The 25,599-nt window shown below is 44.9% G+C and overlaps 2 protein-coding genes across 4 annotated transcripts; one reads left to right on the top strand and one right to left on the bottom strand.

Moving 5' to 3' along the window:
- Positions 1 to 9,000: 9,000 nt before the first annotated feature.
- LOC119286354 (serine carboxypeptidase-like 42) lies at positions 9,001 to 12,551 on the top strand. Its single transcript, XM_037565733.1, has 10 exons — positions 9,001 to 9,305; positions 10,240 to 10,347; positions 10,451 to 10,543; positions 10,629 to 10,721; positions 10,812 to 10,897; positions 10,990 to 11,268; positions 11,354 to 11,487; positions 11,635 to 11,727; positions 11,837 to 11,954; positions 12,051 to 12,551. The coding sequence occupies exons 1-10, from the start codon at positions 9,059 to 9,061 to the stop codon at positions 12,216 to 12,218; spliced, it is 1,419 nt and encodes a 472-aa protein (XP_037421630.1). The 5' UTR covers positions 9,001 to 9,058; the 3' UTR covers positions 12,219 to 12,551.
- Positions 12,552 to 12,714: 163 nt separating this feature from the next.
- On the bottom strand, positions 12,715 to 15,948 carry LOC119286353 (pentatricopeptide repeat-containing protein At3g12770-like). 3 transcript variants are annotated; one of them, XM_037565731.1, is made up of 2 exons: positions 13,911 to 15,948; positions 12,715 to 12,838 (listed from the first exon to the last, which is right to left on the bottom strand). In XM_037565731.1, exon 1 carries the CDS (start codon positions 15,883 to 15,885, stop codon positions 14,428 to 14,430), a length of 1,458 nt encoding a protein of 485 aa, XP_037421628.1. In that variant the 5' UTR covers positions 15,886 to 15,948; the 3' UTR covers positions 12,715 to 12,838; positions 13,911 to 14,427. The 3 variants fall into 3 exon arrangements, with proteins under 3 accessions (XP_037421628.1, XP_037421627.1, XP_037421626.1); XM_037565730.1 differs by lacking the exon at positions 12,715 to 12,838 and adding an exon at positions 13,515 to 13,832; XM_037565729.1 differs by lacking the exon at positions 12,715 to 12,838 and adding an exon at positions 13,515 to 13,811.
- Between the last annotated feature and the right edge of the window lie 9,651 nt (positions 15,949 to 25,599).

Below are 25,599 nucleotides of genomic sequence, written 5' to 3'. Positions count from 1 at the left end.
CAGGTAAAGGTAACAATAGTAGTGGCAAGGGCAGGCTATGCATCAGAATAGGATTAACGGAAAGCAGTAACATGCTACACTACTCTAATGCAAGCAGTATAGAGAAGAGTAGGCGATATCTGGTGTCAAGGGGGGGGCTTGCCTGGTTGCTCTGGCAAGAGAGAGGGGTCATCAACACCGTAGTCGTACTGGGTAGCAGCGGCGTCGATTTCGGTGTCTAGCGAGAGAAGAGGGGGGAGAAACAATAAATATTAAACAAACAGATGCATAGCGATGCATGACATGACAAGTAGCGGTGCTAGGGGTGCCCTAAAGTAGGGATAGGCGATACCGACGAAGGGGGGAAAACATCCGGGAAAGTATTCCCGGTGTTTCGTGTTTTCGGGCAGATGAATTGGAGGGGTAAAGTTGCGTGTTCACTATGCTAGGGTTGTGTGACGGACGAACAGACTGCGTATTCGGATTCGTCTCGAAATTCTGAGCAACTTTCATATAGAAAACATTTTCATCCGTGTTACGGATAATTTTCTATGATTTTCTAAAGCTTTAATAATATTCTGAAATTATATTAATTCGAAAATGGACTTATTGCGCCAGCAGGACGTCATGTTGATGTCAGCAGGGTCAACAGTCAACTTTGACTGGATTGACTGGTCAAGAGGGCTGTGGGGCCCATCTGTCATTGACACCACAGCTAACCTAACAGTTTAGTTAAGACTAATTTTGTGGTTAGGTTAATTAAGCAAGGTTAATTTAGTTAATTAACTATTTAATTAATTGTTTTTACATTTATTATTTTATTTTATTATTATTTTATGTAATTTCTTTTTTGTAGAAAAAAGGGGGGCATGGGGCCCCGCTGGCAGTGGCACAAAGCTAGCGGTGCGGGGCGGTTAACGGGTGGCCGCTCGTCGGGGCCGAAGCCCGTGCAGGCGCGGGGCGAGGCCGCCGAGCGCGGCGGGGCGCCGGCAGCCGCTGCAGCGAAGCAGCAGCGCTAGCCGGGGGCGGCGAGGGCGAGGCCCTGGCCTGCAGGCGGGCGGACGCAGAGGCAGGTGCAGGGGGCGGCATGCGGCACAGGCGGCGAGCGGCACAGGCAGCGGCCAAGGGCGGGGTTGGGACGATGAGCGGGCAGAGTGCATGGGGGCGCGCGGGGATGGGCGCGGCCAGGGTAGAGGCGGGGCTCCGGCGCAGGGGGCGGCAACAGCAATGGGGCACATCCCCGGACGCGCGTGGGAGCGCGGGCGCGGACGGCAGCTAGCGCGGAGGGAGGAGCGAACATGGGGACGGCGTTGCTAGAGCAGCAGCAGCAGTTCACAGGCGACATTGGCGACTTGCGGACGCGGGTGCGCGGGGAAAACAGGGGCGCGACAGGTGGCTGCAGCAGCGGGAGGGACGACCAGGCGGTGAGCGTGGGGTGCAGCCACGACGAGGCAGGGCGCAGGCGGTGCGCAACCATGGGAGCAGGGGCGGGACGACCGACGAAGCGCGGGGCGGTCAGAAGTGATGCAAAGAGGGGGGAAGGGGAATCTGACGAGGGGTCCTCACCGGGCCCTGTAGTTGTGCAAAGGCGAGCTCGGGGACGTGTCAGGGAGGCGCCGGAGCAGCGAGACGAGACAGCGGCCATGGAGGATTCCGGCGATGTGGGACGAGGCGATCCGGCGGAGGACGGCTCCGCGACTCACTCCGGAGGTGTGGACGACGACGAAGAGGCGCTGCGGAATTACTGGATTCCCTTCCGTGGCACGGGGAGGTACCGGAGCATGCGTCCGACGCCGACGCGGCGCGGTATTGGTCGGGCGTGCGCGGGGAGGCAAGCGACGGCGTGGGGAAGGAGGGAATGGCGCTAGGATTTCTGGGAGGGGGTCAATGCCGTTTTAACCATCGGGGGAGCCGTGGGATGGCCAGCACGTGCCAAGGCGCCATGGATGCCCTCCACGCAGTCCCCTGCCTCCTGCTACAGAAGGTTGAAGGAGAGATTGCGGTGGTGGGCTGGGCCGGAGACTGTAGCAGTAGGCTTAAGTGCACAGTTGTTCTTTAGGCCTTTTTCATTTGTTTTTCCTTTTCCGTTTTGGCTAACTGTTTGGGCATCAAATGAGTTTTGTAAAATACTCCCTCCGTTCCGAATTACCTGTCTTGGATTTGTCTAGATACGGATGTATCTAGACTCATTTTAGTGTTAGATATCTCCGTATCTAGACAAATCTAAGAGAAGTAATTCGGAACGGAGGGAGTATGAGAGATGGCCCACAAATCACAGAACAATATATCCTACCATCAAAAACTAGTTTGGGGTAAATATCATTTCATATTTATTTTGTATTAAAAAAGGTTATTAAATAATGTTTTCAGCCATTGTTTGAGGTTGTTTAAGTCACTTATCAAATTTCAATAATGTCTTTTACAATTTTATCATAGCCTTTGATTTATGTACTATTTATTAAACATTTTAGGTTTAATATTTGAAAACTTTTATATATTTTTTTATTTTGAATTTGAATTTGAATTGGTTTTGAACTAATGCGAGATTAGGAACAGTAACCATGGTGACGTGGCATCATTAACAGAGGTTTACTGTAGCTTGATTATCCGGGCGTCACAGTAGTCCTCCCTCAGGGCTGAGGGTATGTACCAGTAGCTATGTGTTTGATCTCTCTCTCTCTCTCTCTCTCTCTCTCTCTCTCTCGTGTTCTTGAGGTGATACGATCTTGATGTATCGCGAGCTTTGCTATTATAGTTGGATCTTATGATATTTTCTTCCCCCTCCACTCTCTTGTAATGGATTGAGTTTCCCTTTGAAGTTATCTTATTGGATTGAGTCTTTAAAGATTTAAGAACACTTGATATATGTCTTGCCGTGCGTATCTGTGGTGACAATGGGATATCACGTGATTCACTTGATGTATGTTTTGGTGACCAACTTGCGGGTTCTGCCCATGAACCTATGCATAGGGGTTGGCACACGTTTTCGTCGTGATTCTCCGGTAGAAACTTTGGGACACTCTTTGAGGTTCTATGTATTGGTTGAATAGATGAATCTGAGATTGTGTGATGCATATCGTATAATCATACCCGGGGATACTTGAGGTGACATTGGAGTATCTAGGTGGCATTAGGGTTTTGGTTGATTTGTGTCTTAAGGTGTTATTCTAGTACGAACTCTAGGGCTGTTGACACTTATAGGAATAGCCCAACGGATTGATTGGAAAGAATAACTTTGAGGTGGTTTGGTACCCTACCATAATCTCTTCATTTGTTCTCCGCTATTAGTGACTTTGGAGTGACTCTTTGTTGCATGTTGAGGGATAGTTATGTGATTCAATTATGTTATTATTGTTGAGAGGACTTGCACTAGTGAAAGTATGAACCCTAGGCCTTGTTTCCTAGCATTGCAATACCGTTTGTGCTCACTTTTATCATTAGTCACCTTGCTATTTTTATATTTTCAGATTACAAAAACCTTTATCTACCATCCATATACCACTTGTATCACCATCTCTTCGTCGAACTAGTGCACCTATACAATTTACCATTGTATTGGGTGTGTTGGGGACACAAGAGACTTTTTGTTATTTGGTTGCAGGGTTGCTTGAGAGAGACCATCTTCATCATACGCCTCCTACGGATTGATAAACCTTAGGTCATCCACATGAGGGAAATTTGCTACTGTCCTACAAACCTCTGCACTTGGAGGCCCAACAATGTCTACAAGAAGAAGGTTGTGTAGTAGACATCAACTCATAATACCGATCGTCACCGAACGTTAAGCGTGCGGACCCTATGGGTTCGAAAACTATGTAGACATGACCGAGACTTATCTCCGGTCAATAACCAATAGCGGAACATGGATGCTCATATTGGTTCCTACATATTCTACGAAGATCTTATCATTTAAACCGCATAACAACATACGTTGTTCCCTTTGTCATCGGTTTGTTACTTGCCCGAGATTCGACCGTCGGTATCTCAATACCTAGTTCAATCTCGTTACCGGCAAGTCACTTTACTCGTTCCGTAATGCAACATCCCGTAACTAACTCATTAGTCACATTGCTTGCAAGGCTTATAGTGATGTGCATTGCCAAGAGGGCCCAGAGATACCTCTCCGGTACAAAGAGTGACATATTCTAATCTCGATCTATGCCAACTCAACAAGCACCATCGGAGACACCTATAGAGCATCTTTATAGTCACCCAGTTACGTTGTGACGTTTGATAGCACACTAAGTGTTCCTCCGGTATTTGGGAGTTGCATAATCTCATAGTCGCAGGAACATGTATAAGTTATGGAGAAAGCAATAGCAGTAAACTAAACGATCAAAGTGCTAAGCTAACGGATGGATCAAGTCAATCACATCATTCTCTAATGATGTGATCCCGTTCATCAAATGACAACTCTTGTCCATGGCTAGGAAACTTAACCATCTTTGATTAACAAGCTAGTCAAGTAGAGGCATACTAGTAACACTCATTTTGTCTATGTATTCACACATGTACTAAGTTTCCGGTTAATACAATTCTAACATGAATAATAAACATTTATCATGATATAAGGAAATATAAATAGCAACTTTATTATTGCCTCTAGGGCATATTTCCTTCAATACGACCATGGGCCCATCACAAAGAGCTGATGGGAGTGAGCCCAAAGGACGAAATGGAGAAGTTTGTCCGCGACCTAATTCATTTCCTCCCCTTTCTCTCCCTCCTTCGTCATGGTGGCTCAGAAAAGAACTGGGAATAATAGTGATTACGGGTGTGATTGGTTACATGCATTAATTTTGGCCTACTTGCATATGTGGTCGGGTGTTGCCCCAGTCTGATTCGTTCAACGGTAATGCTTTTGTCTTTGGCGAGGCACCTTGGAGGTCCGCAAAGATGCATATCAGCGTTGGAGCCGCGTCGAGCTCGGGTGTGGAGGTGATCCATTTTTTTCCTTTGATGGTTGTTGTGGTGGTGCTAAAGGCAGGTGCTGGACGTCAGTGTCAAACTCAAAGGATTCTTCAGTCTTGTTTATAATTTTACTTCTTGGCTAATGTTTCTTTATGCAAAGGCTAACTTTTTTACTTTCATTCTAGTTTTGCTAGGTGATAAGTATATAACTTATACTATGATCATTATGATATACTCCCTTCATTTCTAAATATAAGACCATTTAGAAATTTTAATATGAACTATATACGAAGAAAAAGAGTGAATCTACACTTTAAAATGCGTCTATATACATCCATATGTACTACTGTAGTTTACATTGAAATCTCTAAAAGAGCTTATACTCCGTTTAGCACAGCATGCACGAGCCGTAGAAGTTCGTTGGCCCATGACTTGACGCAGGAGTATGCAGACGGGTAAGTTGACCACAAACATGTCATTGACCAACGGGGGGCACTGGGCAATGCCTGTTGCCGCACAGGATCCTTGGTCGGTCTGCATGATGTCCATTAATGAATGAGCCTCCCTGATCGATAGTAGTACTGCATCGAGCCACACGTTCCCCTCATTCAGTGACTCCCATAGCCAGATCTACCAGTGAGCAGCCCTTGTGGTAGCCAGCAGTGCGTGGCCACTAATGACCCGTATCCACTCCATCGCTGGATATACACATGGTGAATTATTGTTGTTCAAGCAGACATATTGCTGGGTCTACTGGTTCCCCTTACTTATTTTTTACTGTTTAATTGTAATATTTATATTTGAATTATTGTTACACTGAAATATTTGTCTTTAAATTATTGATGCATTATGATGCTTATCAATGATTATTTTCAATATTCAAAGAAAAATGAAATAGATAGAAAAAGACACAGATAGTAGGAGATATTTGAGGCATAACGTCGGAGGGCGGGCACCCGCGTGACTATTTGTGAACATGTTTAGGGGTCTTCATTTGATATTTGCCTTGAAGATGCCCTTATTTGGTCTTGCACGCAAACAAAGGTGCGTGTGGATGATCGAACACATTACAGTTCCTTCACATTGAATGCTAAGGGCAACTCCAACGCTGAAATGAACAACACCAAAAGTTTACAAACGTGTTTGGTTGTCCGCCGACAGCAAGCGGTCATCCAACCATAGTCGCCAAATGTATGGCCCAAACGGACTATGCACAAACACAAACAAAATTGAAGTGAAACCGATAAAATTTGAACAAAAATTTGATATATTAAAATCAAACCGATGAAATTTAAACAAGTTCAACCTGAATTTAAACTAATCGTAACTAAAAATAGGCAAGGTACATACATTGACCTTGTAGGGGTAGCCTCAAGGCCACTGGCACCTCCAACGCTGCTCATGTCGCCATTCGAGCCATCATCGTCCGATCTAGAGCACGTGGTCGCTAATATGACCTACGTTCGTGATGCCTCTCCTCGTTCCTATACGGGCTCTGCACGTAGGCGTGCTGGATGTCCCACACATATCCTCCTCGGCAATGAGGGTGTCCTCCTCCTTTGCACGCTCCTCCTCAAACATTTGCACTCCCTCCTCCGAGAGCGGCACCCGTTGTTGGATGGTCAAAAGTGTTCGGACCGTTCAGTCCATGGAGCAATCTGGTGATCCGCGTTGGAGTTGCCCTAGCGTAGGTGCATAATACTACGTCAAACACAAATAAAGGCCCTGTTTGGTTTGGCTGTGGATTTCTAAAAGTAGCTGTGAAAAATCTGTTGTGAAAAAGCAGCTGTGAAAAATCTGATGTGAAAAAGATGTAGGTCATTTGGCAAACCAGCTGATACAGCTTTTTTAGAGTTTGACCCGCAACGGAATCAGATTTTGGAAATCACGTCCTGGGCTGCTTCCACTTTTGGTTCAAATTTTGGCAGCGGATTTCTGGAATCGGATTCTGCTAGGTTTGCCCTTTGATTCAGATTCTGCCGCGCGACAACGAAATCCGTCGATAAAAGCTAAACCAAACAGAGCCAAAGTATGCACCCATGCGTTCCTGGATCTTCTGAATGTGTTTCACTGGATCCAGGACGATCTGTCGTCGTCATGAATGAGCAGAGCTGTGGGTACGGCCGTGGCTGCGGCGCCGTGCCATGCCAATGCCATGGGCGGAGCCTGCCGACGCAGGGGGATTGAATGGCGAGCGACCCAACTGCATGGGAGTAAATGGCTCCTTATCACCCCCAACGGCTACCTAGTACTGTACTGTTCATTCCAGGTGATTCGCTATGCTGCTCTTCTTGCGCTGGTGACCCTCTTCCATGTCGACATAGGAAAAGGAACAAGATCGTCTAGGACGCGTGTGTTTGCCATCCGTAATACTACTACTAGTACTAAGCTAGGACGAGGCCTAGATCAACTTCTAAGTAACCTCGCCTGCTTCTGGTCCCATGGCCGGAAGTGGTTTCTCATGCTGGATTGCTGGGTGTTGTCGGCCACAAGACCCCCGTCGGTCCCTCTATATTTCCGTCGACGGCGAAAGAGATAGCGGCCGGCGACCCGGTTAGGAAAACAGTAGCCAGACATGCGGAAAAAACAAGTCACCTACTTCCTATTCTTGGCTGCAAGGATACTATTGTTTTCACGTGCCAGAAGAATATCCCCCTGGATGTTTGACCGCAAGCTGTAATAGTATCATCTCGATGGCCTTGGGAAAAACGGGGAAGTGTTGACGTACTATCATAAAATCGAAATTATTGTAGCATGGACAAAAACATCACTCCATGCCATAACGAAATCGCCTATGCATTGGCATCGCAGACGGTAAAAAACTGGACACATCCCTACGTTTACGATGGGACTTTTCGACTCAAAAGATAGTCTAGATTCATCACCTTGTCACAACATGTACCATATACATACATCCTCCAAAATCACAAATAAGGGTTCAATTCAAGAGACAATATTAGTACAGCATTTTTCCAGCACTGCCCAATTTATCATCTTCTCTTAGGGGTTGTTTGGATACCTAGATTATAGGAAACTAGTTTTCCTTAAACCCGATTTTTGGTGTAACAACCTAAAACATTGTTTGGATCCTCTAACTAACTCGTGGATATACTAAACTGGGTCTTCCAAAAACCCAAAAAACCATTTTATACAAAAACGACTAATAGACGTTTTTGTACAAACGCGTTTTCTATATGCATCAGGAGATCAGCGAAGTCCGACGCGCTGATCATGGTAACCTCCGCTGGCCGCGACAACAGCTTGACAAAGCCAAAAGACGTCGTTGCCGATCTCGGCCAAGCAGCCGAAGCATGCAGGTTGCAATGCTCCACCTAGACCATCGCCTCCATGGCGGATGCAGACTTGGGCCGGCTGCCGTCGTGTCCATCGGCCGTTTCACAGCCACCGTCGCCGTCCATATGCTCCAGCTTCTACGTCGTCGTCACGCCTCCCTAGCATGTGTGTTGTGCTCTGCTGTTACCGGCCAATCGATCCAGCTGCTAGCTAGATGCTACATGCATGTCCGGCTTGAGAATCAATCATGGTGCTTTACGTCGTGTACTCGTGTCTTGCCGTATGTGAGTTGCATGTACGTGCTTTTTTGATGGGAACCTGAGCCAACATGCATGACACCGGCGAACGAAGCCGAGCACGATCAGGCGAGCAGCGCGACCACCCCGGCGGCCTCGGCGATGGCCTCGCGAGAGAGCAATTTACGGTGTGGTTGTCCGCCGCTGTGCGTGTAGGTGCCAAGAGCAAGCCGAAGCACCACACCTCCATGTATTGTTTGGGAAGAACTCAAAATCGTGTTTTTCTAATTTTCCCATCCAAACAAGGTACTGGGTATACTTACCTTAACAGAATAACTAACCAAAACTGGTTTTCCTAAAAATCCTCAAAAACTCGTTTTCTAAAATCTCACATCTAATTCCCTGTATCCAAACAACCCCTTAACTCAGAATTTTAAACAAAAGGAAACAATGGAATCCAGACCTAAACCCGCAACAACCTACGAACTAAAAATCCGCGCTGTTTCCACGTCAGGGGCGGAAAAGCTGCGTGCCCCCGGTATATATCCCCAGAACTCTCGACCCAAGAACCCAGCCCACCTCCCCCTCCTACCTCACTCGTCCTCCCAATTCCCGTTACTCTCGAGGTCATCGCAGCAATGGCGGGCTCCTGGCGAGCCGCGGCGCTGGCGGTGGCGATGGTTTGTTTCGTCGCCAGCAGCTGCGTGCTCGGGTTCCCGGAGGAGGATTTGGTGGGGCGGCTGCCCGGGCAGCCCGCCGTGGGGTTCAGGCAGTTCACCGGGTACGTGGACGTCGACGTCAAGGCCGGGAGGAGCCTCTTCTACTACTTCGCGGAGGCGCAGGACAACGCCGCCGGCAGGCCGCTCACGCTCTGGCTCAACGGAGGTCAGTACCTACTCGCTACTGCTTCCTCGTCTTCCCATGCCTTCTCTTCTCCGCGGCCCGCTCTGCTCTTGGGCTGTCACTCTCTGATCTCCAGAGCGTTCTGTAGGAGTTTCTTCGGCCAGTTTGCCCAGCAGCGTCGGCCCGTGGTCCTTGTTTTGTTTTGCTTCAGAATTATGTTCGCATCTGAATTTTCTCGCTCGATTCGAGAGGCAACAGTGGCATGCACTGCCTTAGTTTGGTAGAAAATGTGTTTAAAGTAGTACACTTCTATGTGCACGGTTGATTAGCTCGCGGCTTTAGCGGTTGGGAGTTAGGACGACGCAGGAATTTCCACCTGATCTGCATTTCATCTTACACACTCAGCCTTCACAGCGACTTTGTTTTTTCTGCCTGGATCTCGAGAGTTTCTGAATAAACTATTTAGTTGGGTTTTTTTCAAAAAAATACTATGGTGTTGGAATTTTCATGGCTAATAATAGCACTGTTGCATTAGTGGCCTGATGAGTAGAGCATACTAAACTAGTCAATACCTTGGTACCTTTTCCTCCTCTACTGTACCTTTCTTGCACGTTGAGTGCTGGTTCACCCATCAGGGGTCATATGATGACAGGCAGTGTTTCCTCAACTGGAAACACAAACAACTTGCTCCCATTCGCTAATCGTCATCTGCTCCACACCTGCCAAGGAAAAAATTAATCAGTTTTGTGAGTATCTTTGAGGTCACCATGTTCCCTTGGACCCTTGCCTCATTGGGCTTTGTGTGTTGTGGTCCTTGAGGATTTTTAAAAGCAGTGAGGCATCATTTGGTAAAAAAAAGAAAAAAAAAGATGCTTCTTTCTTTGATGTAACAGTACCTTGCTACACTACGATGTACTACACATATGGAAATGTGATTGCTAACTGTATGTTGCTGCAAAATTTCACTGGCGTTCAGGTCCTGGCTGTTCTTCGGTTGGAGGCGGCGCGTTTACGGAGCTCGGCCCGTTTTATCCCAGAGGAGATGGCAGAGGCCTTCGGTTAAACAAGAAGTCGTGGAATAAAGGTTGAGCTTTTGGCAACCATCTCTCTGATCACATGTTTCAGTGAAAGAAAGTGTACATCTTACTAACTCTTCAGTTGTTTTACCTTTGTTGTTAATTTTGCAGTGTCCAATCTTCTATTTGTTGAATCACCCGCTGGAGTTGGATGGTCCTACTCCAACACTTCGTCAGACTACAATACAGGAGATGCGCGGACCGGTAAACCGATGCGATCTTGTGACATCGCAGGATACCGGTTAGCCTGAACACATCAATCTAACCGTATGTTTCTTTAATTATGCAGCTAATGATATGTACAAATTTCTGTTGGGATGGTATAAGAAGTTCCCGGAGTACAGATCAAGCAGCTTACTTCTTTCGGGAGAGAGCTATGCAGGTTAGAAAGCATTTCAAGTTCTACTTCAGGAATATGCGTTTCGATTGCCTCCCTTCTATGGCGACTGATTCTGCGCTAATGATAATGCAGGGCATTATATACCGCAACTCACCGACGTCCTTCTCACACACAATGAGAAATCTAAGGGTTTTAAGTTCAATATCAAGGGGGTAGCTGTAAGTAGTCAAGCATAGCCTGGTCATGTCTTGAATCAACTATGTTCTACTTACTACTACTGTTTTGCTGACTCTGAGATTACCTTGAGTAGATCGGGAATCCGTTACTCAAGCTTGACAGGGATGTCCCCGCGACATATGAGTACTTCTGGTCCCATGGTATGATATCCGATGAGATATTTCTGGCCATAAACAAGGGTTGTGATTTTGAGGATTACACATTCGGTAGCCCCCACAATGAGAGCAAGTCATGCAATGATGCCATTGCGGAGGCAAATGCTGTAGTTGGACAATATGTCAACAACTATGATGTCATTCTCGACGTCTGTTACCCATCGATTGTGATGCAGGAGCTACGACTGCGCAAATATGTATGCTTGTTTCCTCATGGATGGTACATGATATTTACATCAAAACCTTTGATTGCTGTTGTGACTAGTTCTTTGTGCAACCTAGGTGACCAAGATCAGTTTAGGAGTGGATGTTTGCATGTCATATGAAAGGTACTTCTACTTCAATCTTCCAGAAGTGCAGCATGCTCTTCATGCTAATAGAACACATCTACCTTATGGCTGGGGCATGTGCAGTGAGTAAGTGCTTCTATTGCTACTTCTGCCAAATACATATGTTGGTCCTTTCAGTAATAAATATGTAAAGAGAGAAGAGAGTGTCAGAGTAAATGAACTGCTCATCTTTGCAACTCAAACTCACATGGATCATCTAAAATCATGTCCCAGTGTGCTGAATTACACCGATAAGGATGGTAACATCAACATCTTGCCTTTACTTCAGAGAATAGTGGAACATAAGATACCAGTTTGGATATTCAGGTAAATAACTTACCTTTTCATACTCCCATATACCAGTCTGAGTTTTTTTTTCAGATAATTTGTTTCGTTCCGTGTGGAATTTGTTATGACATTGTGAATTACATTACAGCGGCGATCAAGACTCTGTGGTGCCCCTCTTGGGCTCCCGAACCCTTGTGCGAGAGCTAGCTCATGACATGGGGTTGCCTGTCACAGTTCCGTACAGTACTTGGTTCCGCAAAGGCCAGGTATACTTCTATGCCATGAATACAAGTTGAATTACAGATGCCAAATTTGATGATATAAAACATGAATGTAACATCTGTTGCTCTTTGGTTTTCAAGGTTGGAGGCTGGACAACAGAGTACGGTAATCTTCTGACCTTTGCAACAGTGCGGGGCGCATCTCACATGGTGCCATTTGCACAGCCAGACCGAGCTCTCGGCCTATTTCGCTCATTTGTGCTTGGACAGAGGCTCCCAAACACAACCTATCCACCCATTGGCGACTAAGTGTACCTATAAAAGCAGCTGGATATAGAAAAAAAATAGCTTAGGATTTTTCAGTCTTGCTACAAGAGTTCAGTTCTCAAGGATGTATAAGTTGATCAATAAGTTCTTGATTCTTTAGAAAGAATGGAAAAGTAATGCATGCTGGCAAGTATGATCTTTATCAGGATTATTAGATTGCATCCCTCAAAACCTGGAACGCAGATTCCAGAGTAATTTGTACAAGCAATTATGTCGATGTAGTTAATTTGGTGCGCACTTGCAAATGTAACTCTGCCTAAATCATCTCATCGGTCCACACCAAATGAATGTTAAAAAGGTTCGTTAAGAGGATAATGTTGGCAGTGAAGTGACATGATTTACTTTCTTGTTGCTAACGGAATGCTGGTATGGTTTGCTGATCTTATTGAAAAAGCCCAAACTTATTCAACACCTTATCCATGATTTTTTTTTTACTCAAGACAATGTAACAAACTTCTACTGAAGTTACCTGCTACCATGCTGTGGTGGGCTCACCTACCGACTGTGCCAGTCGGCAGGGCAGTTCCTTGCCTTAATCAGGGTTATTTTTGAACAAATTCTGCTTGACCAGTGAGCAAGGACACAAGGTCCAGAAAGTAGAACTGCATCAAGAGTAAAATATTCAAGCTAATCTGCATCGAAGGACACAAAGAATACATTGCAATGGTAGTTTAAGACCTGGAAAACAACACATAGAAGCTGCCCCAGTTGGAGACTGGGTGTCTCTTTGCTCCCCAAAGGCCAAAAGCCGACAGTAACAATATTTTTCTTATACATTAAAAAAACTATGTTTGTTGTTCTTGCGCAGTCCCAAATTGCTGTCATGAAGTGAATCTGGACGGTATCAACGAGGTGACAGGTGATCATCTTGGCACCATTTACATTAACAACTCTATAGTAGGGTAACAAAGTATGACCATTAAAGAACAATGTTTAACTTGAATGGAAACAATAAGAGTTGTATCTTCCTTTGGAAAGCTGTACAGAGTATAAACATAGAAATAGTAATATTTATAATATACATAGCCGTGTGTAGCCAAACTGGATTTTTCTTGTCTTTATTAATGCTCTGATCTTGACTGAAAATATTAACCATGAATCCCTACCCTGCCAGCAATAAGATTCCAGTGTTATACTATATATTCCTATGTTAATACACTAAGAAGAAAGCCACCCCAAAGGGTACACAACTTTACAAAGTATACAGCAGTACCTCAATACTCATACTGACTGAAATCTGGCCAGCCAACATAGTGACTACAACCATGGTCAAAGCAATAAGTGGATAGTTCATTTATTTGCCCATCATCAGAGAGAAAAGAAATTGTCCAGAAGACTGAACTTAATTACAGATAAAGGGTCTAAGCAAAAGAACCACTGATTAGTTTACAAAATCTGATTATAATCATGCACCCAGGCACAAAAACTCATGGTGACTGTACCAATCTCTTTCTGGATGTTACAGCTTGATTAAAATGGCCAGTTGGTCACTGCCTTCATCGCTTTGCCCCCAAGCAAATTCTTTCTTGCTACTGTCTATGGGCCTAATGATTCTCTTTGTGATGTCCACATATTCTGCCATGAAATTTTGTATCACTGGTGGCAGTAGATTCAGTGCAGACTATAGAATTCCAACAAGAATTGAAACTTAATAAAAATATAACATAATTTTACCTTCAGTTTAGATGTGCTTTGTCAGCTTCAAAGCAGATGACTGAAGAACATAATGCTCACTCTTTCCAGTTGCAATTTTTCTTGTATCCCAGCTTGCCGCCATTAACAAATTTTGCATGCAACTGCTTTTGCCGCACTTCAGAACATGTGATTCATGTGTTATACAATCAGATCAGATATGTGGTACACTAGTACAACTGTGGAAGTCACTTCAGAGCAGACAGCCGTAGCCTCAAACTGAAGAACCAGCATCATTCTCACCCAATCACCGCTTCATCCTCACAGCATCTTGGTTCAGATATTGGCCACAAAAATATTCAAGGCCACGAGCGTCCACATTTACCAGAACTCCTTCATTGATTAAAAGAATTGCTCATGTGAACTCATGACAGCAATTAAGGCTGGTTACTGCTTTATCCTCAAACAATATCTGACTGCCGTAGTACATGACTTAACCATACCAACTTCAGTGCTAAGTCGGCTTGTACTACTGGTCAGCATGCTCATATTCAGATTCTCAATTGCCCATATCCTTACGTAACCGATCTAAAATCCAAAACATTTTTCTCCTCAAATAACTCGGGATACTCCCTTGGTAAAAGGCATGAGCTCTTCCCTTCACATCAACCCAGCTGCAACCAGGCGTCTTCACCATGCCAAGTTCCCTCATCCTTAATCTTAATCCTGCAACACCATCAGACTGACCAACTGCACCATAAATTCCACAGAGAGTGATATAGTTACCGACATTGCTTTTTTCTAACTCAAACAGCCTATATGCTGCAATCTCTCCAACATCGACATTATTATGCATGGCGCAAGCAGAGAGTAGAGCTCCCCATGCAGTAGCGCAAGGTTCCATAGGCATCTTCTTTATAAGCCCGATAGCTTCTTCAATGGCTCCAGCACGCCCCAAGAGGTCCACCATACATGCATAGTGCTCAGAAGTGGGCTCTACACCATGAACCTTCCTCATTGACTCGAAGATCATCCGGCCGTCAGTCACGAGCCCTGAGTGGCTGCAACTTGAAAGGACAGATGTGAAGGTGATACAGTTCGGCTTCACTCTCTGAGATAACATCTCCTCGTACACATGCAATGCCTCTTTTCCCTTTCCATGGACACCATAGCAAGATATCAGTGTCGACCAGCTCACCACATTCCTCTCCTGCATGCCTGCAAACACTGCTTGTGACGCGTCCACGTGCCCGCACTTTGCATACATGTCGATCAACGCGTTCCCAATTGGGACATCCAAATCAAATGCAAGGCTTCGCACCATCCTACCATGTATTTCTCTCCCCTTCATCATCTCCCCTTCCTTTCCACAGACATTTAGCACGCTCGGCACAGCCCGCAGATCCCTCGCCATGTTCACCGCCTCCACCTGAGCCCTTCTGAAGAGCTCAAGGGTTTCAGCTGTCATCCCGGCCCTTGCATAAGCAGTTACCATGCAATTCCACACAACAGAGTCTCTTTCTGGCATCTCGTCGAACACCCTCACTGCATTGACCAGGAGACCAGCCTTGGCGTACATGTCAAGAAGTGCGCTGGAAACAACAAGATTGGAGAGAAATCCTAATTGGACGGTAAATCCATGGAGTGCAGCGCCAAGAAGCGGCTCCCAGAGCTCAGCGCACGCCCGGAGCGCTGCTGGGACAGCATAGCAGTCAGGGCGGAAACCGGCGTCGAGGAGGCCAGAGAGTAGTTGGAGAGCTAAGAGGGGTGGGGAGGCGGCAAGGAGGATGTTGTACGCGTGCATGGACGGAGAAGGCATCGCGTCGAACACCTTGCGGGCGCTAGGGAGCGCAGCGCAGCGACAATAGAGCAGGACCAGGTCCGTCTCGAGGGTGGCCTGGGGTAGGTGGCCACCAACGAGAGCCTGTGCGTGGAGCTTCGCGCCGGCGGTTAGAGCCTTAGCGGCGGCGCAGCGCCGAACGAGGTCGGAGAGACGGCCGGCGTTAGGCGGCGGCATCTTGAAGGCCGCCCGCTTTGAGGTGTACAGTGCTGCTTCGGTTTTTTGGGGGGAGTGGGGCAACTCCAGCGCCTCACTCACGAGCAGGTGGTCGGGCAAGGCTTCTATGCGTCCGGCTCCGTTTTTTTTTCGGTTTTCACCGATTTATGTGCAATTTTCAGGCGTTTTTACTAACTAAAGTCCAATAAATATTATCATAATTGGCCATTACCGATTGCATCAACACATAATGCCTCCAGGGTACACCCATCCTTTCGATACTTCTTTTCATCGGCGGCGGTTGCTGTTCTGGTGCGCTGGTTATGAGACGACGACTTCCCGACTGTCTACTACAACAATATTTGTCCGGCTCCGACGATGAAGGGCCGATGACAGCGGCGCGCCTTCGAATCGCTTCAGTGCTTGTAGTCGTCGCTAGGTGATTTACGGACCTAGATGTAAATTTTATTTCTAGTGTTTTTTATATACTACCTTGACAGTTGATGAATAGACCAGAAGTTTTCTCACAAAAAAAAGTTCTAGGAAAGCAATTTTTTTTACTTATACGAGTGTTTAAAAATATATAGAAAAAGACAAGCCTTGAAATAACCAAATAGCTAATAGCAGACATGGTTCTCATTTCTTTCCCCAGCTCCTCTCCTTTTCTCCTCAGACAACACCGTCGGTCAGGGTGAAAATGGGAGGGGAGCTTGGGTCGTCCCTATACATAGTAGCTTCATGCTAGTAGTTACCTTATGAGTGTTTTCCTTAGTGCCATTGTGGAGTTTCTCATGGGCGCATGCAGGTTGCGTCCAATGGTCTCCCATCTCTTCTATCGGTCATATTCATCGGTGGAAGCCAACTACTGGAGGTGATTTGGCAGGAGGTCCTTCAATAAACTCGACGGTGGGCTAGAACGGTTTGATATAGAGGCCTTCTCTTTCCGTCCTTGTGGAGGTGGAAGGAGAGAAGGGGTGGATTCGGCTTTGGTTCCTTCATATCTATATCTAGTGCACCTAAGGGTAAAAAAGAGTTGGCTTCGATGATTTTTGTCAGCTAAAGTTGTGGATTCAAAGACAAGAAGTTTCCAGTGTGCGACTTTACATGGCAAGAGTATATCACTAGGTGTTTTGTTGATTGCCACGTCCAACCGGAATGTCATGAATAAGGATTTTCATCTTGATTATCGAGACCAAACAATGGAGTCCAACACAATAGCAAGGAGAAAAATGTATTCAACGAGATAACAACCCAAGTTCGTCACTTCCAAACCCGACCAGTAAAGGTGGGGACTAGAGTTTTTACCTCGAGCATGAAGTGATGCTCCAATCACCATCTCGCGATGCATTTTTTGATAGTTGCACAAATGAATGCTCCATGCCAAGTCAAAAAGGCACTAGATGAAAAGGCAGCAGACCCCTTGTGGCGAAGCCTAGCGCCGTTGCGATCACCATGTCAGCCTTGCAGGTTGCAAATGCCAGCGCCAACATCGCATCGCCGCGCAATACCGACATGATGTCTGGGCCAACTAGTCGTCACTGTCCAAAGTTGAGGCCTTCGACTCCTATTTGGCCATGGACGCTGGCGAGAAGAGGGCTTAAGAGTGCTCAGATGAGGTTGTCCATCGCCATGGAGATGTCCACCATCGACATCAACATTCGAGAGCCCCAAGTTCGCCACAAAAATCACCTCTCTAGTAACGGCTCGCCGCCGCCACGATAGCGGGATGCGGGAACATGGACGAGGAGAAAGGTGAGGATAAAAGAGAGGGACATGCGATTTGGCCACAGTCATTACGAGGAACTTCATTGGAGAGATGTTTTGTCGGGGAGGAAAATCATCGATCCTCATCTTCCAAATTGGGCACTCACTATTAGAGCTGGAGGCGCGACTACTGGGTGCCGGGCTAGGGTGACATGAGGGATGCTAGGTGCTGGGCGGGGCAGTGCTGATGGGCCCAACCGTGGGGGCGCTGGTGTCATTCATCGATCGCGTCCGCCTCCACTTACTTATCGGCGCTCATGCGTCCGCTTGAGCTAGGGTTCATAGCTGAAGGAAATATGCCCTAGAGGCAATAATAAAGTTATTATTTATTTCCTTATATCATGATAAATGTTTATTATTCATGCTAGAATTGTATTATCCGGAAACATAATACATGTGTGAATACATAGACAAACAGAGTGTCACTAATATGCCTCTACTTGACTAGCTCGTTAATCGAAGATGGTTATGTTTCCTAACCATGAACAAAAGAGTTGTTATTTGATTAACAGGATCACATCATTAGAAGAATGATGTGATTGACATGACCCATTCCATTAGCTTAGCACCCGATCATTTAGTATGTTGCTATTGCTTTCTTCATGACTTATACATGTTCCTATGACTATGAGATTATGCAACTCCCGTTTACCAGAGGAACACTTTGTGTGCTACCAAACGTCACAACGTAACTAGGTGATTATAAAGGAGCTCTACAGGTGTCTCCAAAGGTACATGTTGGGTTGGCGTATTTCGAGATTAGGATTTGTCACTCCGATTGTCGGAGAGGTATCTCTGGGCCCTCTCGGTAATGCACATCACATAAGCCTTGCAAGCATTGCAACTAATGGGTTAGTTGTGAGATGATGTATTACGGAACGAGTAAAGAGACTTGCCGGTAACGAGATTGAACTAGGTATTAAGATACCGACGATCGAATCTCGGGCAAGTAACATACCGATGACAAAGGGAACACCGTATGTTGTTATGCGGTCTGACCGATAAAGATCTTCGTAGAATATGTGGGAGCCAATATGAGCATCCAGGTTCCGCTATTGGTTATTGACTGGAGACATGTCTCGGTCATGTCTACATTGTTCTCGAACCCGTAGGGTCCGCACGCTTAAGGTTTCGATGATAGTTATATTATGAGTTTATAAGTTTTGATGTACCGAAGGAGTTCGGAGTCCCGGATGAGATCAGAGACATGACGAGGAGTCTCGAAATGGTCGAGACGTAAAGATCGATATATTGGACGACTATACTCGGACATCGGAAAGGTTCCGAGTGATTCGGGTATTTTCGGAGGTACCGGGGAGTTACGGGAATACGAGGAAGAAGCAATGGGCCTTAGTGGGAAGGACCAGGAGGTGGCGCGCGCCCCTCCCAAGCCCAGTCCGAATTGGACAAGGGGTTTGGGGTGCGGCCCCTCCCTCCCTTCCTTCCCCTCTTCCCCCTTTCCCCCTTCTCCTAGTTGGACTAGGAAAGGAGGAAACCTACTCCAACTAGGAGTAGGAATCCTACTCCACTGGCGCGCCCCTCCTAGGGTCGGCTTCCTCCCCCCTTGCTCCTTTATATACAGGGGCAGGGGGGCACCCCATGGACACACAAGTTGATCTTCATGATCGTTCTCTTAGCCGTGTGTGTTGCCCTCCTCAACCATAATCCTCGATAATATTATAGCGGTGCTTAGGCGAAGCCCTGCGACAGTAGAACATCAAGATCGTCACCACGCCGTCATGCTGACGGAACTCTTCTCCGATACTTTGCTGGATCAGAGTCCGGGGATCGTCATCGAGCTAAACATGTGCTAGAACTCGGAGGTGCCGTAGTTTCGGTGCTTGATCGGTCGGGCCGTGAAGACGTACGACTACACCAACCGCGTTGTCATAACGCTTCCGCTATCGGTCTATGAGGGTACGTAGACAACACTCTCCCCTCTCGTTGCTATGCATCACCATGATCTTGCGTGTGCGTATGAATTTTTTTGAAATTACTACATTCCCCAACAATAGCCGCCACTTCGGTCAGCCCTCCAGCGACCCTCCAACTAACACCGCCGCCCGAATGAGTGTTGCCTGCCTCCTTTGCGGGCTCCGCCACTCGCATGATCGAGCTCCCTGTCACCTACGAGAGGATACGATCTCCATCGATGTGCTCCGAAGAGAGAGACAGGGAGAGAGAGGGGGAGAGGGAGAGGGAGTGAGGCAGTGAGGGAGAGGGGAGTAGTAGAAGGAAGAGGACGAAGTCAACATGCCCGTGTGGCACTTTTTTGCCAACTTAGCTCAATGGATGGGTTGGATCAGTTAATGACGTCATCAAATCACTTAGCATTGTTCCATTATCAACTTTTGGCCACGATGATTTTCCATGGTTTGTAAAGCGATGGCTTTCGCTAATGACACCTCTATTTGTGGTGGTTCTATGCATTTGTCTTAACTACTTTCACAATGTACATAATTTTCCCCTAAAAATAAAACAATGTACATAATTTGTTATTTCGATAGAAATGTGAATCAACATGAAGATGATAGATTGGGTCTACTAACCCACGTTGTGGATGTCAAGTGATTCAGAGGTGTAGGAAGGAGCCCGAACACGCCAGCGGGTTAAGATGTTTCTGTTTTTTTACAAACTTCTCCTCCTTTATTCCTCTAGCAAAAACATGACATCATTTACAAGTAATGGAAGCACCTCCGCAGGTGCAAAATCCATCCATACAGAAGGAGGAGAAAAATTAACCAGCCTAGAAAGTTCATGTGCTACTTTATTACACTCTCTATTACAATGATCATAAGATGCATGATTAAAATACAAGGACATGAAATAGCAATCATCAATAATTGCGCTTGTCACTGAAGAAGAATTGCCATCTCTCAGAGCTTCTATTATCTCCAGACTGTCCGAGTTGATCACGACCTTGCTACAACCCACAGTTCTGCCAAGGTTTAGCCCAAACCTAACTGCCAAAGCTTCTGCTATGAAAGAATCATAGCATATGTATATTCTTTCATTAGCTGCCACTATCAATTTCTCGTTGTGACCATGAATAACTGCCCCCACAAATCCTTCAAGTAAATCTTGGTCAAATCCAGTGTCTATGTTTAATTTCATGTATCCCGGCGGCGGCTTCTGCCAAGCTTCTATAGGAACTTTAGCCTTTCATGAGCAGGCAATACTAAAATTTGTAGAAAGTCCACGTATAGCTAGAGCAATTTGCATAGGGTTCTGAATATCCTCTTCATGATAGATTTTTCGGTGTTCAAACCAAAGATCCACGCTGTGGTGGCTACTACTTCTCTCAATTTTGGAAACCCCAACATATGGACTTATGTTTCTTCCAAGTTTAACAGACCCCGCACTACTTCCTCGCCAGTTTTATACGTTGTACATCTCTTCTTTACCATATCATACATCCCCAATTGTCTCCAGACTTCTATTGATCTTCGACACTCAAAGAGGAAATGTCAAATACAATCCAGACCTTCCTTACATTCTGGACAATGGACCTTCACCCTCATATGCTTTGAAGTTAGGATCGCCCGGCACGTGATAGCGCTATGGAGGACCCGCCATATAAAAATTGGGAAAACTTTGTTTTTGCCACTCTAGTTTTTGCCCACTTTGCTTATGCCACTCTAGAATTTGACATCTCACTTTTGCCACTCTTAGCTTTTGACAATACATCACAAATGCCATTACGTGGCAAAAACGATAATTTTTCATTTCACTTTTGCCACTCTTAGCTTTTTGATATGTATCACAATTGCCACTCTGAAAATTTTGCTTTTGCCACGGAATGGCAAAAGTGATATATTGTCAAAAGCTAAGAGTGGAAAATGTGAAATGTCAAATTCTAGAGTGGCATAAGCAAAGTTGGCAAAAACTAGAGTGGCAAAAACAAAGTTTTCCCATAAAAATTATAACCTTGGTTGGCCATTCTAGATTCCAAATCAAGTTCCACTTCTCATCCCGTACCGAAGATCCTGCATTGGTATGAATCATATGACCAAACTAAAAATTCCATTCAACTTGGTAAGATAAATCCCGTTCTTGGTGGGATCCCAAGCAATGAAATCTGACATTTCATGTAAAGGTAGCGATATAGCAAGTATCCTCTAAGCATTCACATTCTAGAACCTTTGGTTCACCAATTGTGCGTCCCAATCACGTGTCACCGGATCAGTGAGATCATAGACTTGGGATATTAAATTATTACCTTGGATGGTCAAGACTTTTTTTGTTGGTGATCGAGGGATCCACGAGTCCTCCCATATATTCACCTTTTCTCCATATCCAATTCTCCATATGTACCCACATCTCAAAGTGTCCACACCATCCATGATGCCTTGCCAAGTATATGATGATTTTTGTTTCAGAGTAGCACTTAAGAGATTGGTACGTCTCCAACGTATCTATAATTTTTTATTGTTCCATGCTATTATATTATCAATCTTGGATGTTTTATAATCATTTATAGTCATTTTATATTATTTTTTGGTACTAACCTATTGACATAGTGCCAAGTGCGAGTTGCCGTTTTTTGCATGTTTTTTACATCGCAGAAAATCAATACCAAACGGAGTCCAAATGCCACGAGACTTTACAGAGATTTTTTATGGACCAGAAGACACCTAATGGGCCAAGGCTACGCCTGGGGGTGCTCCGAGGAGAGCACAACCCACCAGGGCGCGCCAGGAGGCCCAGGCGCGCCCTGGTGGGTTGTGCCCACCTCGGGTGCCCCCCGACTGCCTCTTTGCTCTATAACTACCTCAATATTCCAGAAACCCTAGGGGAGTCGACGAAAATCAATTACAGCCGCCGCAGAGTCTAGAACCACCAGATCCAATCTAGACACCATCACGGATGGGATTCACCACCTCCATTGGTGCCTCTCCGATGATGCTGAATAATTATTGAATGACATATTGAAAAATTATGATGATTGGACTCTTCTTGAACCACCGCCTAAACCCACTCCGAAGAAGAGGGGTATATTATATCTCAGTCCTGAAGATATGCAAGAGGCAAAGAAATCTATGAAGGAAAAAGGTATTAAAGCTGAGGGTGTTAAAAATTTTACCTCCTATTGAAGAAATACATGGACTTAATACACCACCACTGCCTAAGGTGGTAGAGGTAAATTCTCTTATGAAGTTCAGTGATAACGACAATCCTCACAATATGCATCCTAGTAAATGCCTTTATGAGTTTGAAAACTACATTAGAAAACAAGATCACTTCAATGCAAATGTAATGAAACAATTGAAATACAATTCTGATATGATTGATCGCTTGAGTGACTTGTTATTTAGAATATCAAATGATGTTAGAGGTGTTGGAAATCATGCTTCTATGGTTCAAACTCAGTTGGAACAAGTTGCTAAATCTCAAAGAGAATTGCTTGATGAAATGAATAATAATATGCATGACTTTGCTGTTAGAGTTGCAACTAGAGGAGGTAAAATGACTCAGGAACCACTTTATCCTGAGGGGCACCCAAAAAGAATTGAACAAGATTCACAAAGAGCTAAGACTAGTGCACCTAGTCCTTCTAGAAAGGAAAAGAAAAAGAAAAATGATAGGACTTTGCATGCTCCTAGTGAACCTGAAATAGAAAAACCTCCTGACAATGATAATAAAGTTTCTATCTCTGATGCTGAAACTCAGTCTAGTAATGAACACTCACCTAGTGATAATGAAAAAGATAATGTTGATGTTCATGAAGACTCTCAACCAAATAATAAAGAACCAGGCAATGATGTTGAGATAGAACCACATTTTGATCTTGATAACCCACAACCTAAGAATAAAAGGTATGACAAAAGAGACTTTGTTGCTAGAAAACACGGTAAAGAAAGAGAACCGTGGGTTAAAAAACCTATGACTTTTCCACCTAAGTCAACTAAAAAGAATGGTGATGAAGAATTTGAACGCTTTGCTGAAATGCTAAGGCTAGTCTTTTGCGTACTTGCTTGACTGATATCTTGAAAATGCGTCCTTATGCAAAGTATGTGAAAGACATCATCACAAATAAGAGAAAAATACCGGAAGCTGAAATCTCCACTATGCTTGCTAATTATACTTTTAAAGATGGAGTACCTAAAAAACTTGGAGATCTGGGAATACCAACTATACCTTGCTCTATCAAAAAGAATTATGTGAAAACTGCTTTGTGTGATTTAGGAGTTGGTGTTAGTGTTATGCCTTTCTCTTTATATAAAAGGCTTGATTTGAATAAACTCACACCTACTGAAATATCTTTGCAAATGGATGATAAATCAAGTGCCATACCTATCGGTGTCTGTGAGGATGTGCCCGTTGTTGTTACTTATGTTACTATTTTGACTGACTTTATTATACTTGAGATACCCGAGGACGACAACATGCCGATTATCCTTGGTAGACCCTTCTTGAATACTGCATGGGCTGTTATTGATTGCAATAAAAGCAAGGTCACTTTTCATATCAATGGTAATCAGCATACAGTGCACTTTCCGAAGAAACAATTCCAAGTAATAGTATTAATGTTATTGAAAAATCTCCGACAGTCACTATTGGAAGTTTTCAAATACCTCTACCTACTGTCAAAAAGAAATATGAAATGCTTATTGTTGGGGACATTCATATCCCCATTGAGCTAACCTAGTGATTTATGAAAGTTCTTCGGTTTCATGCTAATCAAATGATTGTTAATAAGACTTGATCAACCTTATTAATGGATCATTTTTGAACGGTATGAAGTTGATAAATTTAGTAAGCACTACTTTCTGTCCCTACTTTTTATTCTCTGTTTTTATTAGTTAAGTAAAATGAAATGCCATGTTTTGTCCGTTTTCTGAATTTTCCATGCAATAAAAAATGACCCAAAAAATAAAAGTTCTCAGAATGCCCTAAAAATTTAATATGATTTTTTCTGAATATTTAATAATTTTTGGTGCAAATAACATCAGAGGGAGGTGCACCAGGTGGCACAACCCACCTGGGCGCGCCAGGACCCCCAGGCGCGCCTTGGTGGGTTGTGGTCCCCATGTGGGCCCCATCACTTATCTCTTCATACCACATCATCACCTACCTCCAGAAAAAATCTCCATTGCTCTCTCTCCCCCGTATTCTTGCTCTCAAACCCACGGATTTCGATCTCTTTGCTCGAAGCTCCATTTCCAAAACTGTTTCGGGGGATTGTTGCTTGGTATGTGACTCCTCCGTTTATCCAATTAGTTTTTGTTTTAGTGGTTTATATTTTGAATAATTAGCTACTCTTGGTGCTGCTGTAGATGTGCTTGCATGTTGAATTCTTAGTGTTCTAAGTAGTTTGAATGCTTGCTATGGCCTCTATGTATCCCTATGAGTAGTTGGTATCATTTTTGTGAAGTTTGTTGAGAAAATTTTGTGGGCTAATAAATTTCAGAATTTTGTTCATAGGAAAATCATGAATATCTTTAGGAAGTTTGGCTCCAAGAAGAACTCCATGGGTGTTATTGGGGAGTCATCTGATAGTGATCTCCATCCTCAGAGGTTGGCGGAGGTACGACCGTTTGAATGGCCACACACCCCGTTCCTGGAAGAGGATGGAACCCTTCAGGAGTTCATGCAATATGCTGCGAATGACGGCCTCACCAACTTCATCGCAGATGAGTGTGAACAGCACCAAATCCTCACAAACATTTTTGTTCAGAGCTTTACTTTCCTACCTAGGAATAATCCTCCCGAAGTTAGCTTTGATTTATATGCTGAAAACCATCAGATACCACTTACTGAATTTTGTAACATATGCATGATCCCCTCTGATGGGAGCTTGGCCGAGCCTAGGCCGGCTGGGTTTGAGGCATTTTATCTCACTTTGAAAGTGGGAGATGAGAGCGGGGTGTCAGCTACCACCGCCGTTGGTTTGCATTTTCCTGTTGTTCATTACTTTGCACTTTTCATTGCAAAATGCTTGCTCGCTAGGGAGAAGATGGGAGCGCTCAG

The sequence above is a fragment of the Triticum dicoccoides genome, chromosome 4A (genome assembly GCF_002162155.2).
Source record: "Triticum dicoccoides isolate Atlit2015 ecotype Zavitan chromosome 4A, WEW_v2.0, whole genome shotgun sequence".
Lineage (NCBI taxonomy): Eukaryota > Viridiplantae > Streptophyta > Magnoliopsida > Poales > Poaceae > Triticum > Triticum dicoccoides.
The sequence above is the reverse complement of the archived record's forward strand: the minus strand, read 5'-3'. Positions and strand labels throughout refer to the sequence as shown.

What these genes read in the sequence shown, in the direction of transcription:
- LOC119286354 (XM_037565733.1), top strand. Translation starts at nt 9,059, where the DNA reads ATGGCGGGCTCCTGGCGAGCCGCGGCGCTGGCGGTGGCGATGGTTTGT. An exon ending in TTCGGGAGAGAGCTATGCAG is followed by an intron (nt 10,722 to 10,811) that starts GTTAGAAAGCAT and finishes ATGATAATGCAG; the next exon opens with GGCATTATATACCGCAACTC. An exon ending in CTTGGTTCCGCAAAGGCCAG is followed by an intron (nt 11,955 to 12,050) that starts GTATACTTCTAT and finishes TTGGTTTTCAAG; the next exon opens with GTTGGAGGCTGGACAACAGA.
- LOC119286353 (XM_037565731.1), bottom strand. Translation starts at nt 15,885, where the DNA reads ATGCCGCCGCCTAACGCCGGCCGTCTCTCCGACCTCGTTCGGCGCTGC.